This window comes from Tinamus guttatus, unplaced genomic scaffold (assembly GCF_059628265.1).
Source record: "Tinamus guttatus ecotype Peru unplaced genomic scaffold, ASM5962826v1 Tinamus_guttatus_pri_ptg000164l, whole genome shotgun sequence".
In the NCBI taxonomy this organism is placed as follows: domain Eukaryota; kingdom Metazoa; phylum Chordata; class Aves; order Tinamiformes; family Tinamidae; genus Tinamus; species Tinamus guttatus.
In genome coordinates this window covers 116,375-136,531 of record NW_028288698.1, presented here as the reverse complement: position 1 = coordinate 136,531, position 20,157 = coordinate 116,375, and the positions used below count along the sequence as shown (strand labels likewise).

Sequence of the window (20,157 nt, the reverse complement as noted above, 5' to 3'; positions counted from 1 at the left end):
AGCGGGCAGGGATTGTATCTGCAGGGAGCTGCTCTTCAGCTTCTCGCGCACTCGCGTGGGAGCACCGTTCCGCTGGCAGTAACCTCGCAATGTCAGTTCATGACGGAAGTCTTCAGTCTCTTCCCAGACTAGCTTCCTGTTTTTTTCCACATCCCCTCCCATCCAATCCTGCAGGACACCATCCAACGCCCTCTCACCAGCCACACTGTTTATCAGACCCTCCTGTGATGCTGTAGGGCACTGCGCGGGCTTTAAAAACCTATGCAAAATGTTATTTTTCTTCTGGCTCGGAACAATAATCTGGCACAAAGTGCAGCCTCACAGTCACCAACAGGGTTGTTTGTTCAGCCGAACTTTCAACTGAGATGTAAAAACGGGCCGAGACAAATGATAACTGCTTGTGTGTGCATCAGAGCAAAGTACTCTCTACAGTGACCGTGCCTGAGGCTGTGGAGACGGTGCCATAGGTCTTAGCATGGTGGTGAGCAGCACAGTCCTTGCAGGGACCTGTCGGAGACTGAAATCCACGCTCAGGCTTTAATATTCCCCTCCACATGAACCAGCAGCCAGATCTGAAGCTGTCACAAGCTTATGTTTGCTTTTGTAGGGAGAAGAGCAGAGTTAGAAGCAACCTTTAAGCTGCTGAGAGCAATTTGGGCTGTGCTTTGGCTGTTTTGTTAGGATTTTGACTAGCTCTAATCGGGGGTGGCCAAGACCATGTAAGGATGTCCTGATTCACACTCTGAGGGTAAACTGGCTCCTAAGAGGAATCCTGGTTAAGTATCTAAAATTGCATAGGATTTAGTAGTCTGTGACAATACAAGGAATGCTTAGCAGAATTTACATTAGACTAAAAAGTTTGCATTTGCCTTTTTTCAACAAGTTCCTGCTTACCATACTGCTCATCAGTTCCTACAAAGTCCGGGGCTGGGAAGTTCTCACAAGGCGCACTGCATTGGATTCCTAGCATGTGTCCGCTCCTGTCAGGACAGACCAGGCCCAAGGAACACACGGGTCTTGTTCTTCCCTTCTCTCCCCTATTTTTGGGGACAGCTGCTGCTGCTAGGATGGGCCTTGCAAAGCCTTCTGGTCTGCTTGGGTAGATGCATTTACAACTAGCTGGAGAGGTGGGAATAGGGCCAGCGGCTCCCACATGTCATACTTGGCCCACGTTTATCTCTGCATTGGTATTACAAACATATTCATTATTGCACAGATGTTTAATTCCTGTTTATTACCACATAGGAAAGGGGCTGCATACTCACTTCAGGTTATTTTCATCCCTTAGCCAGCGCCTGCTCAGAAGATTTATCACTTGCCTGTTGCTAAAAATATTTGTAGTAAATGTATCATAGCTGGTTTTCTCCCCTGTATTAGGACCGTACCAAGAAAAAATATTCTGTAGGAAATATTTCTCCTTCTGCAGTTCTATTTTTCAAATGTGGCATTTTAAAATGATCATTACAGACTTCAATAAGATGATTAAGCAGAGTTTATTTTTAGGTTGGATTACAAAATTCTCTAAAAACTTTAAAAAATATAGATGGAAGTCTGTACGATTGTACTTCAGGGGGATTTATCCATTGATGTTCTGATGCAAGAAATTAGTTTTCAGCCTTCAGCTTGATTTGATTGTTATTTCATGTACACTTTTTATTTTTTTTAATTTCCCTCCTCCCATATATTTATTCTGATGCCTAGATTTTTCTTGTCTGCTGTTTCAGAGAATAGCAGGATTCTGGATCCAGAATTTGACCTATCTTGATGTTTCATGTATCTGGAAAACTTTACTATCTGGAAATTTTCCATTTGCTTCTTTTAATTCAGCTTTTGGGGTGGACAGGAGAGAAATAAACAACTTGCATTTAACTCGTGTTCATTTTTCTTCTGGTCTGTTCTAGCCAGAAAGCAGCTGTCATGAGTGTTCGCAGCCAGATCAGATTCAAACATTTATTAAAGGAATTGATGAGCATTTACTTATTCTTTTCATAGGAAGTGAAAAGAATGGAAGTTAAACATTTGGTTGAAGTGCGAGTTAAGTGTTGTGCATACATGCTCCAGTAAGACCACATGATGCCAAAATGTAAATAACTAATTTGCAAAGGTATGTCCATGGGCATACTGCAAATAAAGTCTGGTCATAGGGTCCTTAGTTTATTTGATCTTTAAGCTTTGGCACAAGAAATGGGTGGGAACAAAGGCGGTGATTGCAGAGATGCAGCTGCTTTGCCCTATAGAAACCCCTCTTCTACCTAAATGCCCAGGTTACTGAATGAGAAGTGTAATTCAGGCTTAGGTAGCCCTGTTTGTCAGGGTTGTTTTGCTGTCTGGTACCTGCAGTATTTCAGATGTCCCTACACAGTGTCCTGTAGTTGTAAGTTTGTATTTTACTGTAGAGTTAACCCAATGGGAGTGAAAACTGTACTATGAAGAAACTCTGTACGTTGCATATTATGAGTGCATTATCTGTATTTAGGCTGAATTAGCAAGAGACAAATTATGGTAACAAATATCATAGCCTGTAACCTGGCAAACAAAACAACCAAGAGCACTGAATTAATGTGGTTATTGCGATTGAAAAAAAAAAAAAAACAATACTTAAGGTAACTGTAAAGCAAAGAGACCCTTTGTGCTTTACTTCTAGTAAAATTTACGAGGAATTCTGCCAGAAGCAAGAAATGGAAGCAGACTTACCTTAACCTGTGCTGTTTGCTGCCTCCTATACTGTGCAGCAGGAAGCCAAAACTGGGTCCCCTCCTTGTTTGCTGGGGAGCAGCCGCTTGGGAAAGGAGAGTGCCCAGTTGAAGCTAGGTAGACACGTTGCTGTGCAAGCTCCTGCAGGCGCTAAGCAAATGAATCCCGGGTGTACAGAGGAAAGAGAACAGGAATAAATGCGTGTGGGAGCCATCCCCATTGCTCAAACAATCCTAGGATGTGGCTCTGCTCACGTTCCTCCCCTGGGCACTGCAAGAGGGGAGAAGAGGTTGGTGTGGCAGGGCTTCCCTCTGAGTCCTGTGGCTTCCACATCAACATTTGGTTTCCCCAGAGGACTTAGAGGGGCATGTGTATGTTCAGAGCGGTGCTGGCTGGCGTGGGGAAGGGAGTTGTGGGGAGTTTTCAGCAGCTTTGCTTCTTTTCTGACACGTAAGGCTTGGGTGTTGGAGCCCTGGGCACCTTTGCTGTGGCTTCGAGGGGAGCAGCTCCCTGCCTCCCTTCATAAGCACCCATGCAGCTCTCGTGCTTTTTCCAGAGCGAGGCAAGGGCTCATTAAAGGGGTAGAATAAGGCCTTTTGTCTACAGATATGCTAAAGCCCAATTTTTCCACCTCCTGCTGATTTTGGCTTTCTGCAGTGAGGTTACATTTTGCTTTTAACATGCTGGGAGTTGCACAGCCCAGCCTCATAAAGCCTTCTCTGAGCTTTAGTGCTTCAGGGCAGTGTTTGACACTGCCAGTCCAAGCAGTGTTTGTGTATAGGTGCTTGTAACAAGCTGGAGAGATTCAAGTAAGTCGCATCCATTTCTACTGTCAGTGCCCCAGGAGCATCCACGTGTCACCCACTTCAGCTGTTTCAAGGCAGCAGTCAGAATCCCTCCGAGTAGCCACAACCCGCCCTGTTCAGCTCATCAGCAGCAGGAGATTCAATTAACATTTTGCAGTATTGGCAGCTCCATATGGAAACTACCATGCAGCCGCCCACAGTTGAACTTCAGCTTTTTCCTCTTGTTTAATTAAAACACAATCAAGTCAATTAGCTCATGACAGAGTTACCCCCAAAGTTAAACTCCAGATGTATGGCAAGGCAGAAGCATTCAGATCCAATTCATTGTGCAACTTGGAGGTAGGATATAGCTCTCCGTTTGTCAGTTTAGCCACTGGGGATTAGTTGCATTTTTCCCTTCCAAGGAGAAGACAAAAAAGAAAGAAAAAGACTTATCATTTGGTTTTGTTCAGGAAAAACTGATATAATGTTATAGAATGAGAGATTTACTTAAGGTGACATTCATAGTGTCAGAATGATTTCTGTTTTTAATGACTGCATCAAACACTTTGCCATTCAGTGTGTTGATTTTTTTTTCCAATAAGCTCCAGAAATAAACAGTTTACCATACTCTACAGCAAGTCGACGGGTTATTGCTCTTGTCACTGAATTGGGATAATATGCAGCTGCATAAACGTGCTGATTTTGCTGGCACAAAGACCATGACATTAAACTCTGGTACCCTTCGGCAAGACTGTCTAGAAAATGATAACACTGTCAGAAGAGGATTTGAGGTCTCGGTAAACCAGGATGTCTTTTGCAGTGCATTCCTGAAGAGGCAGTGGGTGCTGCAAGATGAAGAAAGAAACTACTAGCCGATAATTCACAAGATATCATTCAGACCTAAATGCATTTAAGAGGAATTTGAGTAGAAGCCATTGCATCATCTTTTGCATCTTTGGATCCATTTATGGTTAGATAGAGCATTACTTGGAGTCACCTGCATGACACACAAAGGTTGTTCTCACAAACACTGAGTGACGGGTGCTGTGGTGGTGCTGTGTGTAACCCTGCAGTCTAATGCACGAGTTACCCCGTGCCAGCGAAAGTGTTGGGCACTGGCACTGCGGGGAGTTTGGCAGCAGTGGGGCACTTGAGGATGCCCTTCACGCTGCCTCCAATCGCGTCTTCTGCCTGAGCTGTGGGGCCTTTTCCTTCTTGGTCCTGCCCTCCCGGCAATAGGGAGGAGCAGGGGATACAGACCGTTTCTTCTTCAGGCTGCTGCATTCCTTGCTTTTCTTAGCAAAGAACCAGAAGAAAATTGCAATGCAGGAGTGTCAGTGACAGGCTTAGGGGGCCAAGTGACTGAGAGAAGGGACTGCAATGTGAAGGAAGGTCCAACACCAAGGGGTGGCAGGAGACAAAGAGAAGAGGATAGCACTTGTAATGCTGCAAAACCCATCCTGTAGCTTCCAGTCCCAGTGTCCTGGTGTTCCAACAGGAATAGATCGGTTGTGGAGAGCAGTGCTGGAAAGGGGGACAGAGAGAGAGAGATGAAGGAGAGGAGCCCTTCTGGCTAGTCACTCAAGATGTTTAATAGCAGTGTGTTCCTGGAATACTTCATTTAGTGTCAAACAGGTTCAAGTACTGGACATTTTAGTTAAAAGTATAGCAACTATTTTTCTTGCAGTGAAGCCCAATAGACCAAATTGAAGTAATGGCATATTTCTAGAAGGTCAGGAATGGGTAGATCTAAGGAAAGCGGGGAGAAGAAACTTCTTAGGCTGGCATCATTACTCTATATTTACACACAGAGAAACCCATTTCAGACATTCAGAACGAGGGATCATCTGATCAGAGTGGGACCCAATAGCACAGCTTTTGCCATATCTGCATCCAGCTGTGTTTCCTTGGGTTGATGTCAGCCTAAATCCTTTTATTCCCAGATGGCAAGAAGCTTTGTGAGAAGTATAAAATAATCAAACTTGACAAAAATGTTTTTGTCTCTCAGGACTCTTCTTTTCGTTAAGTAGAAACCGAGGTGTACATGCTGTATAGCTTTTTGGGGTTGTCTAGTGGGTTAGTATTACAAGCAGAAATAGAATTAAGGAACTTTTGATGCCCAGAAGTGTTCTCTGCTAAGGTAATACCAACAGAATTGTAATTGGATACTTTGTGATATGTGGAAATATTACCAAGAAACTTGCACATTAAACAACCTTATATATTAGAATTACAATATTAGTTACCTTTTTCATGTCATACATTGTTGGTCACACAACTTAAACCTACAAAGATTAAATGCTAACACAGACTAAATGTGGACTAATATAAGAAAGAATCTCAAAACTATTGAGGTTTGGTAAAGGAATTTTCTTCTGTAGAAGAAACTATTGAGTATACTTATATGCTAGATAGCTACTTAATTACTCAGACTTTACATGCTTTTTAAATCATCAGTAACTCAAATTACTAATGGTAAACTACAAGCAAGGAATTGCAGTCTGATAACTATTAAATTATGATTCTCCTAGAAAAAATAGTGTAAGCACGTGGTGTTTTTGTTAACATATATCTTTATTGCTCTCAGTATCCAATAGTGAAGTTAGGCTGACTTACGTTTCTCGCTGAGAGGAGGAGAGAGCTCAGAAGTAAAAGCACGGAGCAATTTATTCCATAAATATAGCTCTCAATGAATTATCTTCAAACCTTTAAAAAAGGCCTCATTGTGTTCTATATCAAAGGACTTGGAAGCAGTAGAATCACAGCTGTTTATTTCAATGGAATTTATATTAGGCTTGCTTGAAATGATTTGATACATTATTTTTGTTGTACTGTGCTTTTGTAAAGTTAGTTTTAGGGGACACCTAAACAAGACATTTGACTATTTTAGTGCTGACATGAATATCTGTTGAAATGTTCTGTGCTATGGAAGAACTGTAGGGAATTCACACTCCTGCTGCATTGCAGCTGCACAACGTCTCTAGAGCCCGTTTGCCACAGCAAAGTGTCTTCTAGGCAGCTACAGAGTTGCAAGTTACTGCAGGTAGCCTTTCCAGCATCACACATGTTCAGGCATTTCTGTCTTTGGTTGTTTATAGGAAAGCCAGCCTCATCTGTAGACAGCTCTAATCACTGCTAGCAGTAAAAGAGACTCTTCTGCTGGCCTCCTGCATCTAGCTGCTGATCTTTGCTAGCGTGATTCTATTCTGTGGTGTTTCAGTTAACATTGTAGCCAGTCTTTTACAACCTGCCCTTTGGAGATCTTGATAAAATGCTCGAGACATCAGTGATGCACTTTGGATGCTTAGTATGTTCAGAGGATGTTAGGACTTACTTCCTGTATAGTTTCTTCTGCCTAGACCAATCAGTCCCTGCTGATACTGATTTAAGTGTTACTAAGAAAAATGGACAACTATAGATGCATCAAGCAGTATTGATTACTTGCTAATTACTTGAGATGGAGCAATACTAGTATCAGAGCATTGTCTTGGTGTGTCCAGGGTATCTTTATGTTAGCAGGTATTGCCATATGGTAGGAATGGGTCTATAGAGTAAAATACTCATGGCAAAACACCCTGCTGGTGTTTCGAGAGTTTGATTGTGATACCCTGGTTTGAATCCTCATCAGCATTTGGAGCACCTGGGTGCACTCCTGGAGCACATCTCCCAGTTTAGTTTTTTCCTAAAATAATGTAATCTGTGCACTTCAAAACTCTACAATACTCTACAATACAAACAAAGGGCAGCCAGTAGGTAAAACAAGGAGGTTTCACTCAGAAGGAAAGTCCTGATGCAAGCTAGAACACTAATTTAGGCACACTCCTTGTTCCTCAAAGTGTGTGTTTGGGAACGTGTGTGCAAAACTCACTGAAGAACCAAGAATGTTGTTGCATCATTGTTAGTACATTCCCTGAAGGAGGTTCAGTGAAATACTATACACATACCAAAATATTTCTAGTCAACCAACAATAAAAATATTTTCTTGTTTAAAATTAACTTGGTTTAAAATAAAAAGAAGATAAACTGCATTTCGTTTTCTCCAATATTCAGTACAGACTCACAGAATGGTTGAGGTTGGAAGGGACCTCTAGAGATCATCCAGTCCAACCCCCCTGCTCCAGCAGGGACACCCAGAGCACGTGGCACAGGGTGGCATCCAGGCGGGTTTGGATGATCTCCAGATCCAGTACAATCAGACACTTTGTATCCTTCAGATGTAAAATCAGCAGCTAAGACAAATATATCAAAAATAATTCTATGCAGGTTGTATTGTGAAGAGTCTTCATGTCAAAATTAATAATAAAGTTTATTGAAGTCAGTGGAACAAGTCATTGGCTTTGAAGACAGTGGGAGCAAGGTGGGACTTCAAGACACTGTACAAATGAAAGAATAACACAAGTGACCAAGCTCCTCTCATCATGGGGAGCTAAGCAGTTTCCTTTCATCTCAGTGAATAGGTATAATACTTAAGATGATTAATAGAAGGTACATAAGCTCTGTGAGGTGAAAAATACACCCCTTTATTTTTAAATAATATATGACCTACAAAGCAAAGAGTGTAAATCTTAAACACCAATTTCCTGCTGAGTGTTTCGTAGATGAGAAGTAATAAATTTTGAAAAGATCTCTCCATAAATGCTCTGGAACATCACCGTTGAATTTTTTTTTCTAGGCAATGTATTAATTGTTTAAAATGTGCTACTGTACAATGCTTTTGAATTTAAATAAGTCCATTTTCCTAGAAATGTTACTTCATCTTGGATTCTTTCCAAAACCAATGTGTGCGGTTTAGTCATACTTATCCCTTTTCGATGTATATTTGTTTGCTTTCCAGATGAATGGTCATTTTTTTTCAGTAAATCCTAGTTAGTAGGACTTACAGAATCGTAAGTGTTGATGTTGAATCCCTTTTTCAAAGATTCATTCTTCCTATTTATAAACAATTTTATTCACCACTAAATTCATCCCATGTCCAATGTGCTGGCTCATTTGGAAGGGACAATTTTGCCTTGGTCCGTGTGGCTCTGTGGGGAGCCATTGACACCATAATCCTTTTCCATGCCCTTTGGAGAGATAGGAGAATACTTAAATTTAGGTGGGACTTCTGTGAAAACAGTCACCTGCAATAGCAGAGGCTGGACTCCAGGGCTGAACAGTGGGAAAGATGGATGTTCCTGGTGTTTTTATGGCAATGCTGTCTATGAGCAGGATGCTGGCTCTTCATGTCAGCATGCCCAGCCTTCTTAAGCCAACGGAGACGTGAACGTGGGTTTTGCCTGCTGCCTGCAAGGAGCAGATGGCCTTGCTCTCTGATGAACTGATGGGCAATTTCTGCCAGTGAGATACTTGTTGGCTTTTGTCCCAGGACAAATGTCTTTGGCTACAAGATTCTAATCTGTTTTCATCAGCATTTCTCTTCTGATTCTTTGAGTTTACTGGCACAGATTTAACAGAGCAACGATGTCTTCTTACATGCGTTAGCATCACAGAAATGTTGTTTGCCAAGGACCTTGGCAGGTTGTTTAGTGTAGTCTCTTGCTTGGAGCAGGACTATTGCAAACATTAGGTCAGGTCAGCCCTGGTTGTCTGTCAGGGTCTTGCTTCTCCCTTAGATCCACAGTGCCCAGCAGGGACTCATTTGCTTGATACAGAGTTATAGGCTATAGGCAGTGGCTGTAGACTTAAATATAAACTTGAATACCTACTTCATAACAAGGGGTTCTTACAAGGGCCCCTGCTGCCCCTCTTTTCTTCAAAGATGCTTCCTGACTTTTTTTTTGGTCATCTCTAATCCCTACCTCTCACCTGGCTTCTCGAAGTCCTTAAGGTAGCAGGTCGTTTGTTTAAGTGACCCTCAGGTTAAACCTCCCTAAATATACCCTATTGTAGTTTCTGGGATTCACAAGTGAAAAGTTGGGTCTTTACACTCATATAGGGAGTAATTACAGCTTAGTCTTTAAAAATACCCTCACTTTTTTATATTTAAAGACTAATTGAATGTTTGTCTTCCATCTTCTCTGCCTATTATAGATCACAAAGTACTCAGAGAAAACATTTAAATAAAATGTTTAAATTCTGATGCATCTGAATAACGGTAACTTATCCAGGAAAAGTGTTCTTAGGCTATCAGTTCCATCTCTCTGACACTACAGAAGACATTAAAAATAAAGTTTCTTGGATGCTGATGACACTGCATCAGCTTTATCACAGAAAATATTTTTTGAGCATCTCAGATCATTATAAAGTCTAGGACAAATATAGCACTTGTCAAATGCCATTTGTCTGAGAAACAGAGTGATAAGATTGTATCGTGGTGTTATGTGTCTGAAGTTGTATCTTTTAGAAGCTAGGACACAGGACCAGTATTCAGGAAGTCATTTTGCAAACACAAAATTGAGCATGTAACTGTTCTGTGCCTCATATTTTCCATCTGTAAAGTGAGGACAGTGATATTTCCTTCTTTTGAAAAGCGTTTTCTGATTTAAATATCTGTTATTATCATTATTACTGTTGAGAGTGATATCAACTCTGTTCTGAATTGGTTATAATTAGAATGTTTAGATGAATGAAAATAATTACAGAACCCTTATGCTGCAAACATTTAAGCCTGTGATTTTATGTATGCAAGTAATCTCAGTGACTTCAATGATGCTACTAACATGAATAAAGTTAAGCACGTCTGAAATGTTTGCAGGATCAGGACTGCAAGGGTCTAAGATACCCTAGCTCTTAAAAACAAATAAGCAGTAAGAGACTTCTCAGGAAAATATCTGGGAAAAAATATTTTAATAGTATGTTACTACATGTTGTACAATGAATCCTGATTTGTTTCACAAAACTTGATGGTATAGCCATTGGTGATAAATACTGTCTTTGATATCGTTCAGCATATTTTTTTTTGTGGAAAATTAATCCTTCTTTCTATTTTGGCTACAGTCCAAAACCTTTGGCTACAGTGCAAAAGATTATTGTTAAATATGTTTTGTTAATAAGAAGCCTGACTCAGGGCAGACTTCATGGTAAATGACTGATTATTAGGGATATCAAACTGACCTATTTCTGTGTGCCCATTCCACTGCTAGAACAGCTATCATTAGAGCTTGTTGAAAAAAATGGATTTATTTGGAAGAAATAGTTTCTGTGTTTATATTGTATGGGTTTAGTTTTCTATATGATAGATAGTTATTAAGCATTTCTCCACACAGGGAAAAAGTCTCATGAACATACGCTGTAGAAAAGCTTCTTAGTAGTAGAAGTTTAAAAATTACAAAAATGCATGCCAGATACACATTGTGAGGAGACTGTTCAAACCTCTGTGTGTGACATATTGATCAGAACTGAAATACAGATGAGGCCTGACTTGCCACTACAGAATGCAGTAAAGTGTCCTTATCTGCATTCTAAACAGAAAAAAACCCTTGACCAACCAGAACCTTCTGCATTCTGGGAATGGAGCATTTTATCTGTTATATACCATGTAATTTTTCTGTCCTCCTTCCTTCAGTTACCTTTAATTTTCCTGTTTATACAGTTGATGGATTGGATAAGGCTTCAATTGCTAACTCGGATGGGCCAGCCCCAGGATCCCAAACTCCTCCCTTCAAGAGAAAGGGCAAACTCTCTACCATTGGCAAAATCTTTAAACCTTGGAAATGGCGGAAGAAGAAGGCAAGTGACAAATTCAGAGAAACATCGGCAGGTATGTGCATGGCCCTTTGCTAGCAAATAGTAAAAAATAGTGGAATGGCTTTGCAGAGTAATGCTTGAAAAGGTCTTGTACCTAATTAGACAGACAAGAATTTGTAGGCACAGTGTTTGATGTAACGTAAAAAACGTTTGATCCTTGGCAAGGCAAAATACCTCATCTTCTGTCCTGAAGATTCTCCTAATCGTCACAACTTGAAACAAACCTTGCCTTCATGGGGACAGAAGTTTAGTGTGTTCAGAGGGGAGAAGAGGATGTGGCCCTGGTCGGTGGAGTCTGGTCAGAAGAACAAGGATCAATGTTGCAGTTGTGGGTTTCATGCGGGCCCATGGTTCCTCTGCTCCTCTGTTGACAAGATTTGAAGAACAGTCTAAAATAAAACACTGACTGAACAACATTTCATGTGAAAAAGAGCAAGATTGAGGACTGGGATTCAGTTATCAAACACAGGTGCTTTGTGCTATCTGAGATGCTCCGGGGTATCCTGGCTGGTCTCAGGCTGCTTTTCCAGAAGTTGCCTTGTTGTGTTTGCCATCCCTGTACAGGTGTCTCGGATACCCTTGGGCCTTTCTAGTGGCTCTAGACACTTATGTTTAAGAAACTGAAGCCTAGTGCATGTGCATATATCCATAGGGAGAGAGAGAAACTGCATGTATATAGAGATATGCTATATATAATGTATATCATGTGTATAGTCTCTCTGTTTCTCTCTATATATATTTGCATATACCCATCCCGTATATTTGTGTGTATATGTGTGCGTCATAGCTCTCGCCAAGCTTTCTCTAGAAAAATCCCAAACTTCTGTTTTGGGATTCAGACATTTAATGCTGTATTCTTCTAAACTGGAGTCTAATCCAGGAAGTGTCTATGGGCTCTTCAGGTTCGTTACTGCAGGGCAGGTGCTCTGAGGGATCTCCCGTGACCCTAGGCTGTAAAGGCAATACGAATAGCCTTAAGTGCCCTCAGTTGGCTCTCCTGAACTTTCAAGAGTGTGCTGCTTTACATTTTAACAATCTCATACAACAATCCCTAACAGTTGCAGCAAGAAGCGCTCTAGTTTTGCAGTATTAGTTCCAAAACATGCTTTGTTTGCACAGAAAGCAAAAAGCAAAGAACTTCAAAACCCCTTTGCTAATGCCATCATCATTCAAGACACCTATTGAAGACATGGACAGTCTTTCTGATACCCAAATCCTTCCCTTGTCCTGCTCAGTCTCTCTCTCTCTCTCTCTTTTTTTCCCTCCTGGGTGGCCTGCAAAAAACCTTCCACAATTTATTTCATATTGCAATGAAAAAGTTCCCCTCAGTTGGGTATCTCCCTTGTTGCTTCTGTCTTCCTTCAGCTTCTCCAATACCTTTGTTGTATAGAAACAAATTTTTTTCTTGTTAATGACTCCTGCTGACTGACTGCAGTTTCTGCAGCTGCTTTTAGACAGGTATGTGATTGAATAGACACTGAATTAATCAAGCTAATCAGAATTCATGTCTGTATATACAGAGATTCCTCAAACTGTCATAACACATTAGCATATACTACATTGTTATGCCATTAGATAATAATGTGTCATTTTGCAGTTACTTGTTTACAAGTTAATATTTGATTTATTGATGCTAAGTATAGTATTTCTTATGTTATATGATCTTTCTTTAGTGGGCTCAATCCAGTCTTCATTGCGAATCAATTCCCATAGCACAAAGACAAAATATATGTTCATTTTTCTTTTACAAAAGGAAAAACATTAAATATAAAAAAGATAAGTTCAACATTTCCGAAAGAGTGCTTAGTTACTTGCTTAGTTTGCTGTGTTGTTGATGCTGGTCTAGTCCTTCAGGACGTTGGAGAGCCTTTCAGGACAGTGGAGAACACACAGTTCCCGTTGGCACTGGCTTCAAATGAAGTTATTCAGGATGAAGGTATCTCAAGATGGGCACCTGAAAATTTGAGATGTCTTTAAGCAGATATAATGGATAGAAAATATTAGATAATCTCAGAACTGTAATCAAGTTTTGGAATTATTCTATAGGTATGAGTAGGTAAACTTTCAATTACAGAATGCCTTTTTCAGATGCCATGAAGCTATACATGTTGGTAAGAAAGAATGTTACCCCTCCCCCTGAACCTGGCTTCATTTGTACACGCAGATTATCGTGACTACAATACTGTCAACATTACAGCAAGGTATAATTAACTTTGTAGATTCTGCACCTCTGATTTTGCCACTGTGTGCTCTCGAGGCATAGCTGTATTTATTACTCCTAAGAAAGAGGTAATTTTCAAGCAGTATTGATCTAAAGGATGATTAAATTTGGTCATTTAACATCACTTTCCAATTCCTGATTTGTGATATTGCTATTTTCTGCAAAAGTGTAATCCCACAAGCAACATAATGTCAGAGCCTGAATGCTTGCTGTTTTGCAAGGCCTGAAAGATTAATGGGAGGATGCTTTAATGTCTAGGTATTTCCTTTCTCTACACTGTGGTGACTAAATGTATTCTGATTGAAACAACATTTATTTTCACTGATGCAAGACATTTCATTATTGCCTTTCAAATGGAGACCTGTAGGGCAGTGACAGAAAAGCTGCTACCATTTGACAAATTTTTCAACTTGTAACTTGTCTTAAAGTGGTAAATGGCATTAATATTTAAAAAGTTTTAAAATTGCATATAAAGATTTGGGAAGCCCAGAGATCTGATTTGGCCCATATGGAAAAAGGCTGTGGAAGAAAAGAATGGAGCAATATAAACGTTTAACAGGTTTCTATGAAGGCGGCTTTAAAAATATATATAGTTAAGCAGAGAACGATTACTTTGTGAAAGTATGTGGTTTATTCACTTTTAATCATTCAGATTCTATGACAGATATATTTTAATGTTTTGCATTATATTGCAAAAAGAAACCCAAAATCCTAAAAACAAATTAAAAAATCTATCAGGTGCCTTATTTCCATAGCACTCATAGGCTGCAGCTGTATTGCTGCATCCAATTTGAGGCTCAGCAGTATCAAAAAAAAAAATGACTGAAGAGAGTATGGTAAGCAAATGACAAGCCACTAAGATGGGTGGTTGGTTGGAGCACCTGATGTATGGAGGGAGCTGCATTTATTTATCCTGGAGAACACTAAGAGAGAGAGGCTCCTTGGAGTTTTACAAAACTCAGCTTGGCAAAGGACCTGAACAACCAGACCTAGCGCTGAAGCTTGCCTTGCACCAAGCCGGAGGTTGAACCCGGTGAGCGAGGGAGACGCTCTTTAGCTGCAGTGCTCTATTCTGCTGCTTACCTTCCTGCTACAGCAGTTTTGCACATTCTGTTCACAAACAGAATGCAGAAAGAAGACATTCACAGGCAATTTGTCAGCCAGGTTAAGTCCATGCTACTGTAGCTGAAAGACTGCAGGCTGCCTCAGCTCCTTTCTTCATCCATTAGCTCAGCTGTGTCTGACTGCTTCCACTGCCTCGTGAGTCCTGGCACCATGTGTGTGGTTAGCAGGTCACACACGTGGTTCAGCTGAAAATTAATACTGCAAACTTAAAAAGAATGAGTAGTTTTTATTTTTCATTGAAAATAAGAACTTGTGTTCTAGCCTTGTGACTACTGTTGATAGTGTTGAGAAAGCACCCTGAAGTAGAGGAGATACATGCAGCCACTTTTTGGGAAGCCTTCCTAAAATGTCTTTTTTTCTTCATTTCAGCTGTGGTTTCACAGCACTGACATTCAGGTCTGAGTAGTAAACCAAGCTTATCTTTTTGCCTGGTTAAAGTTCAGTTTGTGATAGAACTTTTCTTCTTCAGACGGGAGAGCAACACTATGCAAACAGAACTCCATTGAAATAGGAGAATTCACACTACAAATTGGTAGCAAAGTAACAGAGTTGGTGGTGAAATGTTATAAAAGTCGATACATCATTTAACTGGGAGTTCTTTTGGTCAGTTGTATGCTTGATGATATATACTTATGTATGGAAAAGTGTAAATTTATTATCAACACAAACAGAAGTATCTCTGTAAATCATACAGGGCATGGGAAATTTTTGTTGCAGGAGAATGCCACACTGTTAACTAATTGATCATAAGGCCACTGTGAGTCCAGTTACAAGCTTTTGTATTTACTAATTCTTTTTGGCAAAAAAAAATTAACAAAATTGATTGTGCTAAGTGCTTCATATATCTTATGCTAAATATCATTTTCTATATACCCCGAAAAAAAATCCATTTTATTTTTTGATAATGTCCAGCTTGATAGCCATATTTTGCATACCTAAGTTTCTGTAAAGCAAAGACTACTATGATACTTAATAATGGGTTAACTTTTAGCAAAAGCCTCTCTTCGCTTGCTTGAAGACTATTTCATTGTAAAGAAACCCCAGATCTATAGAAAGATATTAAGGTGCTTTTAAACTCTCTATGTATTTAAGGTATGGAATCACTTACATCTGTCTGTTTTCAATGAGGCTGGAATTTGAAATGAGAACCAATTTGCATTGCATTTACTCTGCCTCAGATGGCTGTGTTAGGGGAAAAAATTAAAAGGGAAAAAAACGCTATCCTAGTGGATGTAGACCTAGGACTAAGAGAGGTAAACAAAATACACTTACTTAGAAAGTTGCCCTTTTTTGCTTGCTACTTAACACAGCAGAAGAAACATTTCTAACTTGAGAAATAAATGGAAAAGTATCCATATAAAATAGAAAACATACCGGAAATACTATTCCTCAAACTACATATCAGAGTTGTATTTACATTACAGAATGAGATGTGTGCGTGTATGTGTTTATATCTTACATGCAGGAAGTAAATTCTGCCTGAGAACATTTGAGACAACATGATGATTGTTGTGTTTATTGCTTATTCTTTCGAACCAGCTGCAACTTGATAGATACACACGGAGATGAAGAAGAGTTTCTTCTTAATTAGAAAGAATGTAGTGTATTAGAAAGAACTGGTATCAATTGAACTGGCTTTTGCATAAGCTTTATGAAAAAGGTTCCTGGTATAGGTTTGACAGGTCTTTATCATGCTGTGCTTTGATAAAACTTCGTGTTACTGATGTTACGTTAGCAGCTGTAAGATACTCATTAGTGGCAAATATCACTAACATCAGAAAAAATAGATGGTGGATTAGATATGGAAGCATTTGTGCCAATGTGGGAATGATGACTGGATTTTTTTCCTTTAACAACATATTTTCCATGCTGTACCTCATAAAATCTGTTCTCTGTGTACTGGTTATATACTTTCTGCCTAAAGGGTTTTCAAAGTAAAAACAAACGGAAAATGGCATAATCTCAAGGGTTTTTATTCTCTCTCTCACTGTGAAGGAAAAGAAGGCAGCAGTTTATATCTTGGCATGAAGTAGATGCCACTTCAAAGACCCATAGCTGAGAGTATATACAGAGAGGGCACAGAAGGCATTTATAGCTCTTACTGGGTCAGAGGAAAACTAAAGTTCAGAATTCTCTTGAGCCTCTCTTGGAAGACCAAAACTAAAAATTGGAGAATGTCCAGAATCTTAAATTGCTCTTTAAATAGGAGCATGGGTTTTTAAGATGTCTTGAGGTTTGTAGTAGCCAAATGTCACTAAGTATCTTCTTTTGAGAGGATGAGTAAGGAGGGAGTAAAACTGCATTTTGAGGGAAACTGTTGTTATGATTATTGTTATTAGTTGTATTGGGCTAAATGTACAACAGTTTATGTAATCCTTGGGACAAGTAAGACTTACTTAGGTGAATGAGGACCACAGATCACGACTGCATGTAGTAGGATAAATTTGCATACTTTCTGACAGGTAACTTTGAAGTCAGTGGAAATTTTGTTATTGACTGTAGGAGGGGATAGATTTTGACTGGGGATTTTATGAGTCGTCTGAAGCAGGATGTTGGGGAGCTGAGCCTGCCTCACCTCAGCTTTCCTCAGCAAGCCGGAATTGATAACCAACTGCATTCTCAGTCAGGACTGACTTGTTTGTATAGTCAGTATCAATGTGTGCATACATATAGGTAAGAGAAATAGTTATTTACATAGCATCATAGTTTAATGTTATAAACAGTATGTTGGCTTTAATTTTGAAATTTATATAATGTTGATATACGTGCACACGTTTATGTATATACACACATTATATGATATATTTATTTACACACACACGCACTCACACATATATATATAGACACATATACTTATCTACATACCTATAGCAGCAAAGTTTTGTAGAGAAATAGAGAAACATATAGAGAATACAGAGAAATTGCAAGCAGAAGAGAGGAATGCAGGAGACTGAAGGAACAGAAATACATTGACAGAGAGGATGGAAGATGGAAGGATCAAAAAAACACAGGAGGAAAATATAGGTAGAAGAAAGTGATGGAAGCAGCCAAAGCTGGAGTGATAGATAGAAGGGATAGAAGTGCATGCCAGAGGTTAGTTAATTACAATGTTTCATGCCACAGTCTTTTTTTTGTGTGTTTTGTGTGCTCTTTCTTTTAACCTAAAAACAGGATAATGAACAGGATGTTGCTTGTTCTGAGCAGGATTTCTCTCTCCCAGCTTGAAGTGTCTGCAGAGTACATGGAGATACCTTTGGATGAGCTAATCACTCCAGTCAATGGGAAGGAAGAGGTGCTTTTAGGTATTAAATGCTTATGCTAGGATGAATTAAATTAAACTCTCGGAAGTACCTTTTTCCACTAGCAGTAAAGGGAACCTAATGGAGTGTCTCTTAGCTGATGGCATCAGAGTGTAAAACCAACCCTCCTGCAATATCAGAAGGAAAAAAAAATCTCAAGGTTTCTTTTTCTTAAAAAAATATTTTTTCTACATTTTTCACAAGCAACATCACTTCCAGAATAAATCGATTCTTAACTGTGCTTTTTCTTTAGTGTTGGAAAGGAAGATTTCGACAAGACAAAGCAGAGAGGAGCTGATAAGAAGGGGAGTTCTGAAGGAAATGCCTGAGCAAGGTGATAACAAATTACCTAGAATTTGGTTCTTGAGCACTCAACATGGATCTAAACATAAAGAGCACTAAACATAAAGACCCTATTTTATTGTTTCCATATAGCATAAATAAGTATAAGGATGCAAATTTGAGGTGTGAGAGATAATATGAGATAGCTGACAACTAAAGGTAGAGATGAGATTTGTGTTCTTTTCATGCTTCTGACATATATACACTGTATGACTTTTGGTCACATTGCTAAATATTTTGATGCTCCCTGGACAGTGCAAAACTTTTGGAATTAGTTTTTAATCTATTTTTTTTTTTGAGTCAAACTCTCTTTTCTAAGGCCAATGGAAGGTGATAGGGAAAATTTAAGCTGAAAAATGAAAGCACTTGGGGCCATGTCATCACCCTTTATGTTTCATTGATGTAAACCAAAGGAAGTAAATCAATAGCTGCTGTTTCAGATATCAAAATCTATCAGTGTTGGGACTGATCATACAAATTCAACCACTATATCATAGACCACATTCAAAAATAGCACAAACATAGAAGTCTATGGGGAAGACATCACTATATCAAAACGCTGTAAGGTTTAGTATCTGGCAACCAGGTTTATTTGTATTTGGAAAGGCCTGAGCAAACTATATTTACCACCTATATGGTGTATCTGATTATGTTTCTGAAATACTGCTGTTTGTTTTTTATTCCTTTTGACCCTTTGGTATTGTTTCTTAAATTCTTCATCTTGTATATATCTAAATCCAATAAAAATCTTGTAACTCAATTTTGTAGTCTGAAATTAAGCCATCCATCATTTTATCAAAAAATCTATTAAGATGTTGCCAGTAGAGAGAAATGAGTGTAAACTTAATGGTTTCCAAAAATAGATTTCTCCTAGAAATTGTGTTACTCTGTCTGGCCTAAGAATTATGAAAGTGAGTTCATGAATAACTCAATATTTACATTCCTGACAGCCTCATATACACTGATATTTAGAAATTAAGAGCTTTTTGTTGCCGTGTTACATCACTGGTCTTTACAGTGTTACTTTTATTACAAAACTATGACATTCAATGTAGCTGGCTTCTGAACTTGTCTCTGTCACTGTCTTTGACTTAAAACAAAAAATGTAAGCTCTCCGTACCTCATTTTTTATGTCTCTGAGTTTATTACATTTTTTGCTTCATACTTCACTGTAGAGTTCTGTGACTTTGTTGATTGGTGGTCATAAGTTGCATTTAGACTCTTGAGACAGAGAATGCAATGTCTTAACAGTTCAGGTTGGTTAAAGCCAGTCTGAAGATAAATACTAACGTCTGTCTTAAAAATATGTATACTTTGGTTATTAGTCTCTTTCACCCTCCACTTTTAATCCATTACAGAGACTGTGCAATCCCATTGGCTCAGAACAAAGGTAGAAAAGTATGTAAATTAGCCCATTTTCTCCCCCTCCTCCTCCCCTCTTAAGATGGCCATCAATCCAGACTCTGTTGCCTGCATTACATGTGCTTCATGTCTGAAGAATACTGTAAATTTTAAGGAACAGTTTGAATGAATATGGGGTTGATTTGAAGTTGCTAAAATAGAAAGGCAAGTGATATAGGAGAAGAATTTAGAAGACATGACTGTGAAGATGGAAGCTCAATGATGAAATTGCATGGAATCTTGAAATATAAGAGGTAAGAAATGTGAAGATGTAAGTATTTTACATGGAATGAAAAAGAAGCAGAAAATAGTAAGTCCAGAGAGATGTTTGCCAAACCGTGATATGAATAGGACATGAAGAAGTTATATGTGAAACATAAAGGAAAGAATGGATTTGTGAACATCTGGAAGAAAAAAGCAGAAGTGGTGGAATGTTACAGTGAAATAAGAACAAAGCCTTTGGATCAGATGTAGTTGAGGAAAGATAAAGAAGACAGAACTTAGTTTCTGCACAAGTTGAAGTTCGTGCTTGGATGAGACTGGTCAGATTGACCCATAGAGTAGCTCAAGGTGGTGAGAGAGGCTACGTAATTGTACGGAT

General features: G+C 39.2%; 1 protein-coding gene across 3 annotated transcripts in view; it reads left to right on the top strand.

Moving 5' to 3' along the window:
* The window catches only part of PHACTR2 (phosphatase and actin regulator 2), a 111,125-nt gene that overhangs the window by 55,591 nt on the left and 35,377 nt on the right, over positions 1 to 20,157 (top strand). For all 3 annotated transcript variants that reach the window (XM_088522779.1, XM_088522780.1, XM_088522778.1), the window contains exons 2-3: positions 11,014 to 11,181; positions 18,067 to 18,147. In XM_088522779.1, coding sequence (XP_088378905.1) covers positions 11,014 to 11,181; positions 18,067 to 18,147 — 249 coding nt within the window. The remainder of the gene's footprint in view (positions 1 to 11,013; positions 11,182 to 18,066; positions 18,148 to 20,157) is intronic.